Raw genomic sequence first — 20,633 nt, 5'->3', positions numbered from 1 at the left:
TTTTTAGAAGAAGAAAGCGTGTGAGAGGGTGATGACAAAAGGTGATAAGAAGAATTAAAAATATATATGAACCAACGATTCAATTATTCAATTCAACGATTCAATTATTTTGTTTATACTTTCTTTTATATTTTTATTTTTCTATACTTACTGTGGTTGTTATCTTGTTTTGTTTTTAGCCCTGAAGAAGGCTAGAAACTCTAGCCGAAACGTCAGCACATTAAAATAAGTTAGTCATACTTATTTGAGATACAAGTTTTGATTTATTTAATAAATACATTTTTTTTTTAACAAATCTTCTCAGATGATTGCATTAAGACATAAATCAGTTCTCTAAATTACTACCTACTTAGTGGAAATAATTATGTGCTGTATTTTGAAAGACTCAAGGATATATTTGTAAACAGGCAATAGTATTCTTGGAAACTTTCTAACCAATAAAAAATTATTTTAGCATTATTAATTAATGAAAATAAATAAATGTATATACTTTAAAAGATAAATTTGATTATAAAAAAGTTTGAAGGAGTGTAAAAATCCTTAAAGGCAGCAGAACCCAAAATGATCGTATCAGGTAGAAGCTAGGACAGTACTAAACACGGTTTGGGGAAATCCAAGGTGAGAGCTCTCCCCACCGCTCTAAATGCAAACTAGAAAAGTGACTTCTTTTGAAGATAATATGACGTCAAGGTGTTGACTGTGAACATTATATTTTTTCACCTTAAGGCTATTATAATGTTTAAAACAGGTATATTTTGACTTAAGTTTATTATTACATTCAATTTACTCTATTTTCAGTATAAAAAGGGAAAAAATAGAGATAGATGAAGTAAAAGGAAACACTATTATTATCAGCAAATTAGGTGGTAGGTGATAAAAACTCATAGAAATGGTACTACATAACCTATAAATCCAACTTTCATTTCTTATACATCTGTTTCTTCTATTGTCTTATATACAGTAACCATTACTGGTCTTTGACAAAAAATAATCATTAGTAAATGTTGGTGATTATGTGGAGTGTAGCGATACGCTATCTGCTGGTCTATACCATTACAATTACAGCTGCCGAAACCGCTATGGCGTGGCACAACGCAACTTACCAGCTAACAGGGTAACTGCTACTGGCGACAAACTAACACTACAATATTTCTACTATTCATTGTAAATACCATAATTGTAACATGTAATTACAACTAATTAAGATTAATAAAGATTCCAATAGAATCTGCTGATCCACTGAAAGCTAACGTATTACACGTATTGTATCTCTCGATGACGTTTAATAGCCTAGAAACAAGAGTAGGTTTGTTCCTAAGTTGTAAAATTGTCAGGTCTCTGTGTGAAATCTTGCCTTACGAGAAACACCTTCTTAAGAGGCAGTTGATAACAATTTATATTGAGGATCAGTACATTCTAGTACTATAATTTTGGAAATGTATATCGTCTTTTGTTTTTCTGCCCTCTCTGGATTTCACCTCTTTCCTCTTCCTTTATCCTTTCATAAGACCCGACGGCGGGCTACCCTCCAGGCTTACATACCCCTTCATATCTACAGGAACAGTACCTTGTAGAACAAGGTTACCATCCTTAGAGAACTTAGGGCTGGCACCCTTAAGTCTCATCCTGCCTATTCACCTCCTTATCAAGTACTTTATCTAAGTGAACACGCATCATCGAGGCCTTCTGGTCAAGAGTACCTGACGTTATCAATTGGAGTCAGATCATTTAATATAACCACCTCGACAGGAGCTTCACTTTAGGCTTATTAATCTTCACCTCAACCTTGTTGATTGTTTTTGATAATTTATGCAATAATAAATAATTATTAAATTCTATTTAATTGAATTTATTAACGATTACAATTTAAACATCTATTTTGTTTCAGCTGCTCGAGGATTGCCGAACGAAGATGAATTCATTTCAAAAATGTTTCTATACGTCGCTATCACATTTATAATTTGGCTGTTACTAGCATAGCCATCTGAAACATTCCAAGAGGCACATGAGTGATTATAATATAATGTGGAATCAAAATCGATTTATAAAGAAGAGCTATAGCATATACAATAACGTAATACATTTAATTTTTCAATAATTGTTTAATGTGCAACTTTTAAAGGCTATTCCACGTTTTATTTGTCATAATAATACTACCTTTAAAAGAGATCGGTCTGGTTAATAAGGGAAAATATATATTAACTTTAAAATGTTCCATCTATGCGTATGTAATGTTAAGAAATATATATATAAAACTTAGAATCTTAAATAAGTTGAAATGATAATTGTTGTGCAAGTTTTATGTATGTACACGTTTATGTTAAGTTACGTGTAAGCAGTAAATGTAAAGTGATGATTTATAAGTGTAATTTATGTATATAATTTTATTGAATGTTAATAAATGTATAAATTGATATAACGTTACCGAAATAAAGATAACTCTAAAAAAATTAATTTCAGTCTTAATATTTTTTTCTAAGAGGATCATTCATTATTCATCACTCAGGATTGATTTATCTTCAGGATTTATCTCATCTTCCTCTTCTTGAGAAACTATCCTAGCAGTTGAATCCTTTTTTTGTTTTATGCTTATTATATGAGCATCTCTACCTGTCTTTACCTGAAAACAAGAATTGAGTTAATTTACGACTAGTAAGATTGTAAGCGTGTAATGTGATGATAATAGCCATTGAGACTTTAAACCCATTCGAGGCATCCAATTTTTTTCGAACATGGTCCCCGCGAGGAAAATATTTTTTTAAATTTATAGTGTTCATTTAAAAAAAAAAACTTTACTTTAGAAATCACTCAATTAAACGTGAATTTCCACAAATAAGGTTATTGCACACCGTTTGTACTGCTCACTCAGAAAATTTTTGTTGCGAGGAGCAAATTGAACACCATGTGCGCAATATAAAATATAATAAAAATACATCATTAAAATTAATAAACATTTAAAAAATAGTTACATAATATAAAATCGTTATTTTGCTTTCAATAACAATGCAACAAAACTAATGCCAAATTTTGTTTCCTCTGCTTTATAGTTACCACTAATTCAAACAAAGTCTTATCTCGATGACTATTTTTCTTAGAATAATTGATAAATGCTCGTTATTATTATTGCACACATGGTGTGAAACCGGTCTTAATTAAGTAAAAGGATCTCTATAAGGACCATAACGCCAAATAAAATCTTATAGAAATATGATTAGTTGATAGTCCTGGTCACTCAACACAGATTGCTTAAAATAGTACAAAAAATATTTACAGCATAACCTATACAACTGGGATCTCTAGGGATCTAGAATCACTTAAAAAGGCTTTTCATTTACAATATCATGAAAACTACTATTTCTATGAGAACAAACATAATGCGTGGCACATTAAACTAGCTTTAATTTGAGTGCTAATAGAGATCTGTACGTCTAATTGTTCCTGAAATATAGATTTCACAAAATAAATTCACTAACTGCTGATTTTTCGGTACTTTTTTTATGAAATGTTGACTTTTTAAAAATCTATATCTTGCGAACTATTAAAACTAAACAGCTCTTCTAGGGCTCATATTTTAGCAAATTCACTCTTCTTTAAATAATGTTTTATTAGGTTTTTGTAGTTTTAAAGATATGGAGCTCTGAATGAAAAATTAATTTTTGTAAACACTTTGAAAAAGCCACCATTTTTTATTTCTCCTATTCCGCAGACTTATCAATTCTGATACTTATTTTTCATTGAGGTAATTGCAACTTAAGATAAAATAACTGACTTTTCTTAAAAATCCTCTTGGACCATCAGTCTACCGTACTATCTATGGAATATTTAAATTAAAACTTTTTTGCTGTCAGATATGCCACTATCTGAGCAAAGTAGCAATATATGTATTAGTTTGATTTTGCAAAATATAAAACATTACTGATAATTTTTCTTCTGTTCCCTTCAGAAGTTTATGAAAGGTATCATATGAGTTGAAGGCAAACCCCTCCTACTAAAGTCAGTTCAGATCACAGGTAATTTTTTTTTTTTCATCAGGTGTTTTTCTTTTTAAATTAAACAGCAAATATTTAATATTTATTGGAAGTACTTTTAATTGAGCAGCCTAATTTCAAGTATATGTTATAAGTTAGTTTGCTTTGAAGAAGTTTCCTGGGTAAAAGGGAAATGACGAGAAAAACTAAAATGGTGATCAATAAATTGACATTCCTCCATATTCTTCCAAATTGTGGAATTCGGAAGATTACCTATTACTTACCCTCACCTCAAAACATAAGAGTCGGATCCAATCCATGGAAATACGTTATCTTCATAAGTTGGAAGGAAGGACATGATGAGATAGAGTACGGAACAGCGCCATGCAGACTAGCCTGGGAGTTAAACCGGCCGAGAGCATCCTAGAAAAGCTCGAGCTAAGATGGTTCGGATACTTCCTTAGGATGGACCAGGAAAGAACTAACAGGAAGACGTATGAGACTTGCGTGGAGGGAAGAAGGCTAACAAGAAGACCATGTATGTTCTGGGAGAGCACTAAAGAGGTGGGATATGGACTGAAGTAGGAGAAGAGAGATGGCCCAAGAAAGAGACATCTGGTGCAGACTACAAATCTAACTCCACACTGTGCAAGCGGTTAAGGGGATACAATTAAGATGATGATGGTGGTATATACTAAATGCAGAGGAGCTCCTAGTGGATTTTCTGGCCAATTTTTTTTGTAACTTTGTAATATTTGCGTGATAATAAAATCTCCAACAGTTTTCTCTCATCATCTTTCCTATGCCTTACTTGTTTCTAGTTTTTTTTTTTCTTCCATCATTAGAGTTTAAAAACGTTCAAAACAAAAACAGCACAAACTACGAGTAACTAACCTACAAAACGACAGCAGACAAAATGGCGTGGAGCTCAGCTGGTTTGTTGTGTGATGTCATTCTCCATTTAGCAAACCTATTAACAGACTCTCGGGCCGCTCGTAGCTCAGTGGTTGTCACAGTCTTACCAATTTGTTGTCTATTGGCGGTGCCGGTTCGAATCCGGCCTGGGGTGTCGACTTTTTTCATTGATAGCAGTCCTACAAAATGAAGAACTTTGACCCCCAACCATGGTTAGGTAGTATAGGACTCCAATGGGAGTCTTGGCCGAAGAAGAAAAAACAGACTCTCAACCTTGTTAAATGTTATATCATTTTAACATGCTAAAATAAGGAAATATTTCTCTATTCAACACAACTTTTAAAAATAAAAATCATAAATGCCCCTAATATAATAATGAAATAAAATAAAACAATACTATATAAAAATTTCTTCAAGCTGTATGTACTTAATAAAAATGAAAATTATCTCTCATGTTTAAAATGTAAGATTCCAAAGGGTACTACTGACAATTTTGCAAATTATTTTTTACTTTCCTAAAACAAATAAGCTTCATTATCGGTAAAACTAAAAATATCAATAATTAAATAGATTAAAGTATTAAATCTTGGCCCTCATCCACTCATGTATAAAATACTTACCACAATAAAATTTCTTGGATGATAAAATGTTTGATGATAGTTTTGTTCTCTTTTGTCTTTATACAATTCCTCAATATTTTCCAAAAACGCTTCATATTTTTTATGTTTCCATTCTCTATATATTTTATTGGAAACCGTTAAATAAGAATCTCTTGCTACTACTTTTTTAATATCCCTTGCGAGTTTATACTCATCAATATCTGCATAATGTTTATGCTCCCTATCAATTTCCTAAAACAGTCAAAAACATGTTATAAATATGTATTTACAGACAGAGGTTTTGCTGGAAGAAGGCAAAATCATAAATTTGCCGACAATTTTGACCAGATTTTTCAACTTATCATAGGTCTAGGAAATATGTGAAATTAGCTATCAAACTAATATGTATTAAATATAAATGATAATTATTAATTTTTATATAATCTTATATTAAACTAGCAGATCCGGCATTGCTTTGTAATTGCTGGATTTAGGAATGTATATAGATTAATTGAAAGTTTGATATCAATTAGTATTAAAAAAAATTAAATCTGTTCCAATACAACCCATAAAGGAGTATAAGTCCAGTACTTTATTAGGAAGTACTACTAGACCAATGGTGGTGCAAGGTGATTTGGTCAGAAAGATTTTTACCTAATTAAGGGTACCTACTTAATGAGGCTGGGTGGATGCCGGACGGTTCCCGAACCCACAGGACTGACTCAAGGCTACAGTGAAACAGAAAATAATTATCTTCCAGGGCCAGATTCGAACCCGGATACTTGGATTTATTCACACAGCGCCTTACTATTGAGCTACCAACTCCCACATCAATTAATATAATTATATTAAAAAAAAGGTTTCTGTGATCACAGTGTATTATTGTATTTTACTTATAAGGTGGAATAATAAAAATGGGTCATAAAAAATTGAGTTCAACTAATAAAGAACGCACTTTGTATGTATTGTAAATTATTTACAATTATTTTTTATATTAAAAGGATTTAGTGAATGACATAAATTCTTCCTTATTAAAAAACAATATTTTATTTAATATCATCAGCAACGTTTCGGGAGATTTCCCCCATCTTTAGGCTGTTGTAACATAGTCATGCTGTAGCACAATTCGTAGATTTTGCAAGAAATTTGCTGATGATATTAAATAAAATATTGTTTTTTAATAAGGAAGAATTTATGTCATTCACTAAATCCTTTTAATTCCATAAGACTCTTCCAGCATAAAGGATTATTAAATTTATTTTTTATAATATATAAATAATGGTTGGTCCACCAGTAGGTGGACTGGGAAAACATTAATTATAATAGAAAAGGAAGATGGTCTGGGTACAGTAAAAAAAAACCTCAAATAGAGATTTAACTACTTTGATTGAGCCAACGTTTTGCCCCTCATTACAGAACTAAAAAAGTAAATGAAAAATTTTTAAAAATGTACAATGAAACATAAAAACTAAATAAGAATAATAAATGGTCATAGATAATTAATGGAAACGAAAATAATAACAGATAAAAACAAAGTAAGAGATGGAAAAAAGGGAGATAAGAATAAAATCAACTTACTTTACATTCTAGAAGTCAGAGCCTAAGTGTACAGTCTGACAGGATGACTAGAGAAGAGTAGGGATTGACAGTTAAAGTACGTTACATTTGAAAATGATTTTAAGGTAAACAGTATACAAAATTAGATAAAATATTAAAAATAGGCAACCATTACTTGTTAATAGGGGGAGGGGAGAAATTCTATTTAAAATTTTTAAAAATACACAAAAGAAATGATATTGAATGAATGGATAAAATAAATATAATATGATGAAGAAAATAAAATAGTCAAAATAAATAAAACGTTAGCACAATATAGTTTAGTCACTATTTGAGTTTTTCTTTGACTGGACCCGAACCATTTTCCTTTTCTATAATTACGCACAGTCAACCAGCGATCTTCCATTAATTATTGTTTAATATATCGATTTAGTTGATAACTGTAAGTAACAACATATGATAAAAATGGGTAAGTATAATGGGTATGTTCCAAGAACCGGTTTGAGTCAGCAAACTGTCAGGAGCATGCGCAGTAGAAGATTTGGTAGGTAAAAACACGTACTGCGCATGCTCTGGCAGTTTGCTAACTCCCAAACCGGTTGGAACAAACCTATATCTGGTACCACAATACACTTCACTAACCGGATTACATAAAAACTGTTTCATGTGTCCTTTTTAATATTAGTCTAATAAGGAGCTATGTTGGCAATTAACTATCATTCAAATGATCATTTTGGAATGTTTGGTAGTGTGAAGTTATCAAGTTATAATAAAAAATAAAATCCAAAGAAACCTGTCTAAATTTTTTTTTTAAATATGGATAAAAGTTCGACAATAGGGAAGGCAGGTGATTATGATTTGTGTTTGGTTCTACCAGGGCCCTGTTTTATAATGAAAGCCAATAAGTATTAGTCCAACAAGTACACAAACTAAAAGTACAAGCACTAATACATTTTGTTTCATGATGGGGACGACTGTCAGTGATATTACATGATTTTAAAAGTAAAAAAATATATGGCAGAATTGTATAAGTCAGTGAAATTGTATCAAATACAAACTACAAGATTAATGGTATTAGTTTGTATTTTATTATGAAACAGGGCTCAGAAGGTATGTAGTCAACAAACCAAACCCGTTTTAATGCCACACAGTAGCACCACGACCTAGCTACGGTCATAGAAATGAGCTCAGTAAGCTAACGCCATCTGGAAGATGTTCAAGCCCTTCAAGTAATAACCCAAAAGTTTTGAGTGCTAGTTTCCCTTATGCTTAACAATATACATTCCATACTTTTGGGAGCACCCTAGTATGTATAAATAATATATTTATAAATGTAAAAATACCTTCTTCCTCATTTCCTCTAGTATCTTTCTCTGATTTCTTTCCACCTTATTTGCTAAACCTATAAGCCTCATAATCAGTTGATGTAGAACTTCAGTATCTAATGGTAGCAACTTTACACCAATTTTCTCCACTGCTCTTCTGACTTCACTCATTATTTCTCCTTGTTTTAACTCTTCATAGCACTGGATGATCTGTAGTGTTATCTATAAAGCAGACATAGCAATGTTATTATTACTCACAACTTCCACTTTTCACTAAATTTAGGCATGTTGTAATAAATTACTTTAATCAAAACTTAGAAATAAACAATAACATGAAGTTTTGGAAGGAAAGGTTATAATATAAGTTGCTCAGAAAATCCGCTAGGAGCTCTTACACATTTAATATTTAATTAGGACTAGTCTCAATCCTATACTTACTCCTATAACATTTAACATGGTACACCATTTTACATTTAACAGAACATCATGAATACCTCTATTGTTACCCACTGTTTCCTAAGGAGGTGTTTCCATGAAGGGGAAATTCACACCAAGGTCTGCCAATTTGAGCTTGGTCTATTTTCTGGGCTATTAAACGCCGTGTAGAGGTTCTAGGTATAAGACGTTCGCATTTAGGGATTAGGGCATGGCCTAATCTCTACCCCTTAGAGATTTTTGCGTAATTTTTGCTTAGAAGGAGGCTAGGGCATGACGCACTCCCTTGTTTTTCTATTCAAAAACTAAAAACCAGTTTAAATTATAGCCCTGAAGAGATAGTTCCTACCACTTTTATGGAAGATATGTAACACTCTGTATCATTTTGTCATTTAATTGATAAAAAATGAACTCTCTCCTTTATTAACAATTATTGTTATCTGCAACTTAAAGGTACCTGATCTTCCGGAGCGATAGCATCATCAAATGGTACGCAGTAGATTGAAGTTGCTAATTTTACTTTTTCGTAGTGCCTTCTAGTGATCAAGTGAATTGCGACCGCGATTTTCGGTCTTGCACAGCCAATCATATCAACTAATGCTGGACTTGAAGAAATATCGCCATTTTCTTCTACCGCCATTGTCTGCTTATTTCCCATCAAACTATGTTCAATGTCTAAAAATCGTTAAACTAATCAATATAAAAAGTTTTTTTTTGCATATTTATTTCCAATATTCTACTAATGATTAATCAAGAGATTTCAACTCTTTAGTTTTCGTAATGCTAGGAACAAAGTAGATCTGTATATTGGTATGATCATAGAGGTTGTGGAATTTCTTATATAAACAAATATAGACATATTGTTTCAAACTATTACGACTATTAAAGAGGTTTAGCGATCCGCCTCCTGAATATACATATCAGCGAGTTGGTGATGCAAGTACCTGCATTTATCGCTAGAGCGTACACTATATACCGTTACAGTTTATTCTCAATCTTCCCGTCTGAAAACTGAAGCAATATTTCGGATACGTTTGGGTCAATGGATGAAGTTTCGGAAATGCATATTCTACTAATTTTTGTATTGTTAATAAATTTAAATTGATACTAAGTCCCTTTTTAAAAAATTCCACGCTTTGACCAATGCCTAGCTTCTCTTTCTTTACAAATTTTAATACTTGACAAATTGTGCAAGCGGCTGCCATAACAAGGTCAGCCATTTTTAGCAACTTATGAGAGCCAAAGCATTCAAGTTTGTAAGTTCGATTGAGACTGTGTAGATGCATTCCTTGCATACACCTCTATAACTAATCACTCGACCCTGTATCACCTAGCACAAAGTTTTATAATTATTTAAAAAGTGACCAAGTATTACTAAAATTAAAATTTATGAAATTAATGAGCTTTATAACACTAGTACAGATTAATTGTGAGATAATAGACTTACCTTTAATACAACCGTACTCATTCCTTTCAACACCTTTCATCTCTTCTTGTTTTCTCCAGATGTTACATAAGATTTTGAAGAAGTCGTTGCTTCTTTCCTTCCCCCGCCAAGTAACTACTTGAGGTACGCTTTTAGGACTTATGCATACATCGGCCAAAAAGGAAAGATAAAATGTCTGTACTATGAAAGGTGCGTCCTGGTAAACATGTTTGGAAAGTTAGTTAAAAACTTTATAACAATAATCGACGAGAACAAATGAATCGATTTATCTCAATCAAACTTTTTCAATATAAATTACAATGAAATATCGGTGTTAGTGGCTTCTAGAGATTTTATGTTCAGTTCTAAAGTAGAATCTAGTTCTTAAGAGCGAAGCGCGCCCACTTTTTTTCACAGAGATCTAGGAGCTTGATACGCTGCAGTCCGCACACTCCTCTTCCAACTCTCCACACCATAGACTAACTTAAAGATGAGACATCGAAAACAAAACAATACGATATTACAATACCGATGATTACAAAAAATCATCTAAAATTCATCGATTTTCTTGAACATCGAGGAATTAAATTTGGTTCAATTCACCAGGAGGAAGAAACTACTTCCACGTGAAACCTTTAAATGTAATGTAACATGGTTGAGAGTCTATTAATAGGTCTGCTAAATGGAGGATGACGTCACGGAAGAGACCAGCTGAGCTCCACACCATTTTGTCTGTTGTCGTTTTGATAGGTTAGTTGCTCATAGTTCCTGTTTTTTTTAAACGTTTTTAAACTCTAATAAAGTAATAAATAAAAATAATAAAAAAGTTAGGGGGGGAAACTAACAAGTGAGATGGAGTAAAGATGATGTGATGAAGCTGTTGAACATTTTATTATCCCGTAAATATTACAAGGTTACAAAACAAGTTGCCAAGAAAATCCACTAGAAGTTCCCCTGCATTTAACCTAAAACATGGACTTTAAATTAGGCTGCTCACAATCGTATACTCATAGCAATGAGAAGCTGGTTGACCGTGGATAATATGTATGAGGGAAAGATGGTTGGGGGGGGGGGAGGCTTTCAGAAAAGTGCACAAATAAGTTGAAAGACTTATTTAATGAGATTAATAATAATAATCTTCATTAATTCTGGGATTGATCCCTTTATAATAATATACAGGTCTAAAAATTAGTCTTTTGAACCTTACAGTAAAATACAAAATAAAAATGAAATTATAAAACGTCATAAAATATAATAAAATAATGAATTAGAAAAGATAAAAATGAACCAAAATAATTAACTAAAATAATTTAAATAATTAAATTAGAACAAATAAAATAAAAACATATATCATATCATAAAACATAAGGTGACTAACTTCTGATAGTAAATTTAAAAAAATAAATAAATAATGAGGAATTAATTATAATTAAACTACAAATGATAAATAAAAAGGTAAAATTTCTGCTAACATACATATTTACAAGTATAAAACATTAAATACAGAAGATATATAAACCTTATTTGAAACTTTCAATTTTTATTCTTGCAGAAATGGATGAACAGAAGGTGTTCGGGATTTGAAGATTGGAAGGGTATTAGAACTACGAATGAAGGGGGAATAGAATTCCATTGGTTCGATGTACGTCTGAAGGCCGTGAGTGGGTATTGCGAAAATGCACTGAGGATTTAAATTGAAGGATATCAGAGATATTCGATGGACGGCGGGATTGGATAACTTGTTAGAGGCCACTTCAACTCTTCATAGAATCGGGTGACAGAGGCGTCCCTGGGGACTCCAAAGATGAATTGTACAAAGTAATTAATTAACCGTTTTCATTTTGCCTCGAAATCCCCAAAGACACCCCCGTAAACCACACAGCAATAATCAAAGTTGAGGAATATTAAGGAAGTAACCAGGAGCCTAGTAGTTTCAAAAGGAAGTGGGTAACAAAGATAATCTAAACGCTTTTGGCTGGAGAAGGTGGTACGACCGAAAATTCGGAGACGACCAGAATTTCAGGTCTTTATCAGGGCTACTTGTATGAGATCAGAAATCAGTAATAATCAAACTTAGTACCTTGTTAATATATCAGTATTCTGTTCACTCAAGCTAATTGTTTACAGTCATCTAAACCAGAAAGTAATGAACCTACGCATTATTGACGAATGAAGAAGAGCTTATGCACATTAATAAATAAATAGATATTTAACGTGTTAATACCATTACCTCCATAACATTAAGTAATGCATGAACACCCAATCCCTCGAAAAAAAAATCCTGCGTAACGTCATTTAAATAGATACATTGCCAGACAAAGTCGCAAGCTGCAATCAAGAGGCTGAAAATCAAATATTACTACAATCCAATTATGGGAAAATCTATTTACTAAAGTAAGTAGATATATGGTTACCTATAAGACAATTTTGTATCACTTATGGAGGGCCTTTGAAATTTAGAGAAGATTAAGGTACATACGGTTTTTGAATCTGATGCTAAAATTCCTTTACTTTCTTTGTGATCCTGGACTAGGTTCGTAATTGCACACAAGCAGTAGTTTACAATGGTCTGTACCAGTAAATTCAATTTTAGATTTTGTAGTATATACAAGATTAAATCTGCAATAATTAATTAATTCGATTAATGTATTAATAAATACTTTTTATTTTTCGAAATGTATTATGAATACAACAAGATTGTTATCTGATTAATTTGACAATGTGGAGGATGAATTATCCGCTGTTTATGTGGAACATTTATTAAAGTGAGAATATTTCCTTAAAAGAATATTTCTCCAGCAGATGTGAACCATGTCAAACATCACTCCATCTAAAGTGTTTCGAAAATTGCTAAGCACGTCATCATGATCATTTTATTTATTCATTTTTTTTTCTCATCCCAACCCTCCCTAACACAGTCCTAACAACATACGCTGATGACACATGTATACTTTCTGTAAACAACGACCCAACTAATCCATCACAAATACTACAGACACACATAACATCAATTGAAGAATGGTGTAAAAACTGGAGAATCAAAATAAATCCTGACAAATCCCACCAGATCACCTTTACTCTCCGTCGTAAACCTCTCCCCTCCTGTCCTACAGTATCCTTTCTAAATACACCACTAACGCCTGTTGAACAGATTCGATACTTAGGACTCCATCTTGACAAGAGACTTACTTGGAATCCACACACAAGACTGAAACGACAAGAAACTGCTCGTAGATTCCGATTGCTACAACACTTACTTGGCAAACGCTCTAAACTTTCCATTCACTACAAAAAATTAGTATACACTACAATAATAAGACCAATTTGGACATATGGAATTGAGCTCTGGGGCTACACCAAACCATCAAATTCTTCCCGCATCCAATCGTTACAATCCAAAATCCTACGTAAAATCCTTGATGCTCCTTATTACGTCACAAATAAACTCATTCAAAAACCTTAACATCCCATTCGTTGCAGATTTGACCCAAAACAGATATGCGTCTTTTCATTCCAAACTCCTCAACCATCCTAACTCATTAATTCTTAATCTTTCATCCTTAACAATCCCTGATAATCCTCCGAGGCGTCTGAAAAGAAGATGGCCACGGGATCTTCTAATATAAATTAATGTTTGAGTACCACCAATTAGGGGTTCCTTCCCAAGATTTTCAAGTGTATATGAAACATACTACATATTTGCCTATTGTATTATTTTGTACAGTTGTAAATTACATTAAATAAATAATTTAAAAAAAAAAAATCTTTCCAAAGATTCTACACGGGTTTAAGGAAGGCTCATCGCTGTAATAAAGTGTAACCTGAAAGCAGAAGGTGTCTAGAAGCAATTCATATAACTAAAAATATTATCATAAAACTATGAATATACTATAAAACAGACACAAAACATTTAAATACACATTGTACCGATATAATAAATAGGATGGCTGAAAAATCAGGGAAAATATTTAGAAATAAAATTGTCCAATCATAATTTTCAACTGAAATTGCAATATGAATTAAAATTAGACATATCAGTAAGGAGATAAAAAGAAACACCATCAAAATAGGCGTATTGATATGTCCAAAGAGGTAATGTCTAGTACAGAGCTTTGGTTTAAGCTAAAGAGATAACTGAATGCACCAGTAGTGAACGACATTAATGTAAATAATGTTATATAAACTATTTTTAGAGTATATGTGTGTAGATGGCAAGATTTCAAAATTGAAAATTATAAAAATGACAAATATGAGGTAAATATGATTATAAGAATTTTAAATGGATACATATAACATGTAGATAAAAATTATTGAAAAGAATAACTTAATTGTTACAATTTTAGAATACAGAATATAGTACATACATAATATACATAGTACATGAATATGGGATAGTATCTCGAAACGTTGTACTAGCACAAAATATAGAATAGTTGATATTGTAATTGGAAGTTTTCTACACCTCAACAATTAAAAAATAAATAAATTGCAACCTATTTTCAGTGGAATTTTCGTTATGTTCAATAATAGAAGGGCTCATTTTATGTTTTTTTATTTTAAAAAAAGATCTAGAATTGTAGTACAAGCTGATAGTAAAGTTTAAATAGACTTAAGGATTCTTCATAATGGATTTCAGTTCCAACGAACATTAATGGTATGTTCGAACTCTCTAGTTATGTGAAGTGTAATGTAAAGCATGAAACCGTTATCGTTTAGGAAAGGACAAAAAGGATTCTTTTTTTTTTTTATTATCCTTGAAATTTACAACTTTATTTATATTAACAATTAATTAAATGCCATGTGAACAGTGCAATGGTATAAAACAGGAGGCAATGGATAAACTACCAATAGGTGTCACTCATATAACATTTCTACAGTAGGTTTTTTAAAAATTATTTATTGATATATACAACTGTATTAAAATATACACAAGTAATTGATTGACAGAACTCCAATAACATTTCTAGAGAAGATATCGAGGCCATCTTCTTTTCAGTCACCTTGAAGCATTAGTACAAAAATTGGGAAGAAAAAATTCAGTTATTTCACACCAATTTTTGATTACATTTATGCAAACTATGTACAATTACTAGCCAAAACTGATGAGTCTGCCAAGTAAAAGTAGGAGGATTAAAACATGGCGGCTCTTTAAAAACGTTAAAAAAAAAATAATTTTTCATTCGGAGCTCTATGTCTTATAACCTACCAACAACAATAAAAAATCTAAAAGTACATTATTTAAAATAGCGCAAATTTGCTAAAATGTAAGCCCTAATAGAGCTATTTACGTTCAGTAGTTCTTGAGATATAGCTTTTTAAAAAGCAACATTTCTTAAAAATTTATTGAAAGATTGTTAGTTAATTTATTTTGAGATATCTAATCTCAGGAACTATGTAACGTATAGATGTCTATTAGCACTCAAATTAAAGCTAGTTTAATGTACTATAAAATAGTGTATGACCTTTACCTTCGTAGGAATAGTAGTTTTCATGATATTTGCTAAAATAAATTGATTTATAATTGTTCGGACAATAAGTTTGAGTTTTGACAAACTTTTTCAGAAACCATAAGACGTACAGTTGCCTGTCAGCACTCAAATTAAAGCTAGTTAAATTTATTATAAATAGTTCATAATAGAACTATAAATTTGGCAAATGAAAATTTGTCTGAACGACTATAAATCAATTAATTTTAGGAAATATCATGAAAATTATTATTCCTATGAAGATAAAGGTCATAAACTACTTTATAGTGCATTAAACCAGCTTTAATTTGAGTGCTAATAGACATCTGTACGTCACATAGTTCCTGAGATAAAGATTTCTAAAAAAAAAAAATTATCTAACTACTAATGTTTCAGTAGTTTTTTAAGAAATGTTGCTTTTTAAAAAGCTATGTCTCGAGAACTACTGAACGTAAATAGCTCTATTAGGGCTTACATTTTAGCAAATTTGCTCTATTTTAAATGATGCTCTCTTAGATTTTCTGTTGTTATTCCTAGTATTTAAGATATAGAGCTTCGAATGAAAAATTAATTATTTTTAACGTTTTGAAAAAGCCTGCATTTTTTATTCCCCCTACGTATACTTGGCAGACTCATCAGTTTGGACTAGTAATTATGCATAGTTTTCATTAAAGTAATAAAAAAATTGGGGTGAGATAACGTTTTTCTCCTCTTGGGCTCTTGTACTAGATTATCAGGAATAGAAGAGGAAGCAAGGTTAGAAACTAGTGGGTTTGGAAGGCTAATGAGTTTATTGTGTAAGGTTTTTATAGATGATTTTATTTTTTACAAAGTTAAATCATTAACGATTTTTCGAAGGATTTTTGGATTCTAAGGATTAGTTACGAGAGGAATTGATCGATGGTTTATGGGAGCCTCGAAGTCCAAACAGGTTTCAATACAATCTTGTGATTCAGTTAGTAATTCGGTTGGAAGCTTTAACCGTTTGTCTGGTAAGTATTGTAGCAGTCAGATATACTTCTAGTTTCTTGTTTGAGTATTCCAAGTCAGTCATTTGGATTATGTATTTGAATTTTTCTTTAAATGGTAGATAAAATATTGTGATGACCGTCAAAAGTTTTAATAGTTAGAACTAATTAAAATAGGCATAGGGTGTTGGAAGAAATGCCGTAAACATTTTTATAAAACAATATTAAAATAAATAAATTATGAAGAAGACAGTGTGGTCAAAAGAGAACAAAAATAGTTAAAAACTATTTATTTGGCGACGTTTCGCACACTTTGAAGAGCTTCATCAGGGCTAAAAAGATTCAAAAATAACTAAAAATATTTTGACATAATAAGATACAAAAACGGAAATTAAGGTAGAGTTAAAATTATGTAAAACTAAGTAAAAAGAAAATTGTATTCATAAAATAGTATTAATATAAAATAAACAATAATAATAATATATATTTATCATTATTAACCTTATAATTTGCCTAATTTTTTATATTCTTATCATTGTTTATTTTGAGTTAAAATTATGTAAAAATAAGTAAAAAAGAAAATTATATACATAAAATAGTATTAATATAAAATAAACAATAATAATATATATTAATCATTATTAACCTTATAATTTGCGTATTTTTTTATATTCTTATCATTGTTTATTTTATATTAATAATATTCTTTTGTTTTATTTGTATATAATTTTCTTTTCAATTATTTTTACATTATATTAACCCTACCTTAATTTACCTTTTTGTATCTTATTATCTTACATGTCTATTCTTTTGTTTGTATATATTTTAAGAGAGTTTTTTTATTTCATTTTTTTATTTATTTTTTTTTATTTTCATTTTTTTTTACTTATTTATTTTATTTTTTTTAAATTTTAGTATGTATGAGATCATTCATCAATATTACCTATTGCCCACAACTGTGTGGCAGATTGTAATATCTATCAATAAATAAATCTATCAAAAAAAAAAAAATTATCTTACTATGTCAAATATTTTTAGTTGTTTAGTATATTTTTAGCCCTGATGAAGCTCTACAAAGTGGGGCGAAACGTCGGCAAATAAATGGATGTTATCTATATATTTTTTTCTCTTTGGATCGCACCCTCACTATTTTCTTCATAATTTGAATTATTTATGTGTATATAAAATAAATAAAGTTTAGAACCCTACTAAATATCAATAAATGTTACATAGTTAATTTTATAACACAATGCAAGTGACTTACTTGTTAAAACCTGACTTGTTTTCAGTTCTCTAAAATGTTTCAGCGATATTCCATTGGAAATCAATAAGTGCAAGCATAGGCAACAATTTTTAATAAGGCGGAGGTTTTGTTGCCTGTAAGTGAATTTTTCAATAAGCTGCAATATCCTGAGAAAAAAAAAACTAATTAAATCCCATCGAATAAAAATACAGATACAATATAATATAATATTCTGATTCACTGAAAGCTAACATCTTGCGTTAAAGGAAGGTGAGGGAGTTATCTAGAGGTAACTAACCATTTTAACTACGGTCAAGTCTTCATTTTGAGGGACCACCACAGAAATGAAAAAAAAATCTAACTCCCAGGCCAGATTCTAACTGATCCCCCCCCCCAGTTAGTTCCCAAGCTGCAAAGACATGTGCTATGGACGGACCCAATAAGCACAACTTAATTCTGAATATTTCTCCTTTTTTCCAAAATATCTCATTCCTCAGAATGCATTCCCAATGTAGATTAAAAGGAATCCTTCTCCCATTTCCAGAAACCTTCCTTCCCACTTCCAGAAACCACCTCCTTATGAGGTAGTGGGTGACAATACACATAATGTTTCAGTAAAGCTATTTACGTTCAATAGTCCTTGAGATTTTTTAAAAAGCAACAATTCTTAAAAATCTATTGAAAGATTAGTAATTATTTAATTTATTTTGAGAAATCTATATCTCAGAAACTGTGTAACATATAGATGTCTATTAGCATTCAAATTAAAGCTAGTTTAATAAACTATAAAGTAGTTTATGACCTTTATCTTCGTATGAATAGTAGTTTTCGTGATATTAGCTAAAAATTAATTGATTTATAGTTTTTCGGACAAATTGTCATTTGCCAAATTTATATTCATAAGCGAATATCATAAAAACTACTATCCCTACGAAGATTAGTGTCATAAACTACTTTATAGTAAGTTAAATTTTCTTTATTTTGAGTACTGGCAGACATCTGTACGTCTTATGGGTTTTGAGATATATTTATTCAAACAGATTAAAAGACAAACAACAAGAAATTAACATTTTGTAAATTTATTTTGCGAATATCATAAAAACTACTACTCCTATAAAGATAAACGTTATGAACTACTTTATAGTAAATTTAACTAGCTTTAATTTCAGTGCTGAGAGACTTCTCTGTACGTCTTATGTTTTCTGAAATAAAGATTTTTATTTATTCATAAATCAAACTTATTGTCCGAACAACTATAAATCATTTTATTTGAGCAGATATCATGAAAATTATTATTCCTATGAAGATAAAGGTCATAAACTACTTTATAGTACATTAAACCAGCTTTAATTTGAGTGCTAATAGACATCTGTACGTTACATAGTTCCTGAGATATAGATTTCTCAAAATAAATTAAGTACTAATCTTTCAGTACATTTTTAATAAATGTTGCAATTTAAAACTAAAATCTCGAGAACTATCGTATGTAAATAGCTCTATTAGGGCTCATATTTTAGAAAATTTACTCTTCTTTAAATAATGTTCTTTCAGATTTTCTAGTGTTGTTGGTAGTTTTTAAGATATAGAGCTCCGATTGAAAAATTAATGTTATGAAACAGCCGCCATTTTTTATTCCCACTAGCTCTATACTTGGCAGACTCAGTGGTTTTGACTAGTAGTCATACATAGTTTTTATTAAAGAAACAACTAAAAATTGTGGTGAAATATTTTTTTCTTCCCTGCTCTTGTACTATTTGTAGCGTTTGTACATGTCTAGGATTTTTTCGGCAAGTGGCAAAAGTGAATATGGAACATAAGGTAATCTGCGAACGTAATTATTTGAATATTTCGAAATGTAGTCATATCTTGAATTAATAAAAACACTGCATCAATAAAACGCATCACATATTGTATTACGTATTAAAGTCTATTTCCAGCATTATTCGACTGCGTTATCAAACGATAAGTATAAGGTAAAGATATTTACGTAGTAAATACACATTTATCTTCACAATCCTAAGATTAGATAATTTTTGTTTTGTTGTTGAATATCCAAGTAAAATTTTATAATCCTCAAGATTGTTTTTCAATTTTATTATTTGACATCGCACTAAAACGTTTCGTAGTTTCTTTTAATATCACAAATCGTATCCCATCCTTTTTATTCTATTCTTGATTAGTAAATTTTGTTTATCTTTGTAATACTTGGTAAAGTTATAAATAATAATAATAATAAAGGCCTAAAGAACCCGAAGGTTCGATACCGATACATCCTTCCAGTGATGCCCCTCCAAACCCAATTCCACTAAATGTATTTTAACGCAATCCTCCCATCTACGTTTCGATCTACCTCTCGGACGTTTACCTGTTGGTTCAGTGTTTATTAACATTTTAGGGGTTAACATTCGTTACTAAGCCCTACAACCTTACACGCCCATCTCATACGCTGCAATGCTACAACTTGAATTATACTTATATATTATTTTAATAAATAATTCAAATTTTATCCATTATAGTCTCAAAACCTTTTATTTCTCTTATAAGTCCGACGTTTCGGGCAATCCGGCCATCTTCAGGGACAATCTACTTAATACAACTAACTTCATGCAGGCTACTCTGCTCAGGTCAAAAACATCAATATCTAATTAGTCAAATATCACTTAAAACAAAGTCAAAATCATTCAATCAATCAAGAGTAGCCTGCATGAAGTTAGAGTTGTTTAAATTATATG

General features: G+C 30.9%; 2 protein-coding genes across 4 annotated transcripts in view; one reads left to right on the top strand and one right to left on the bottom strand.

Moving 5' to 3' along the window:
- The window catches only part of LOC106692807 (E3 ubiquitin-protein ligase RNF185), a 15,422-nt gene extending 12,968 nt beyond the window's left edge, over window positions 1-2,454 (top strand). For both annotated transcript variants that reach the window (XM_014438986.3, XM_014438987.3), the window contains one exon: window positions 1,889-2,454. In XM_014438986.3, the coding sequence (XP_014294472.1) occupies window positions 1,889-1,980 (92 nt within the window). In that variant the 3' untranslated portion in view covers window positions 1,981-2,454. The remainder of the gene's footprint in view (window positions 1-1,888) is intronic.
- LOC106692805 (cilia- and flagella-associated protein 69) overlaps window positions 1,834-20,633 on the bottom strand; it is a 28,592-nt gene continuing 9,792 nt past the window's right edge. For both annotated transcript variants that reach the window (XM_014438984.2, XM_067047543.1), the window contains 8 exons: window positions 17,923-18,068; window positions 12,640-12,844; window positions 12,456-12,567; window positions 10,247-10,442; window positions 9,257-9,474; window positions 8,383-8,586; window positions 5,504-5,734; window positions 1,834-2,620 (listed from right to left, as the gene is read on the bottom strand). In XM_014438984.2, coding sequence (XP_014294470.1) covers window positions 2,492-2,620; window positions 5,504-5,734; window positions 8,383-8,586; window positions 9,257-9,474; window positions 10,247-10,442; window positions 12,456-12,567; window positions 12,640-12,844; window positions 17,923-18,068 — 1,441 coding nt within the window. In that variant the 3' untranslated portion in view covers window positions 1,834-2,491. The remainder of the gene's footprint in view (window positions 2,621-5,503; window positions 5,735-8,382; window positions 8,587-9,256; window positions 9,475-10,246; window positions 10,443-12,455; window positions 12,568-12,639; window positions 12,845-17,922; window positions 18,069-20,633) is intronic.

Source organism: Halyomorpha halys, unplaced genomic scaffold (assembly GCF_000696795.3).
Source record: "Halyomorpha halys isolate HHAL.00 unplaced genomic scaffold, Hhal_1.1 Scaffold72.1, whole genome shotgun sequence".
Classification (NCBI taxonomy): Eukaryota; Metazoa; Arthropoda; class Insecta; order Hemiptera; family Pentatomidae; genus Halyomorpha; species Halyomorpha halys.
This window is presented reverse-complemented; position numbering and strand designations above follow the sequence as displayed.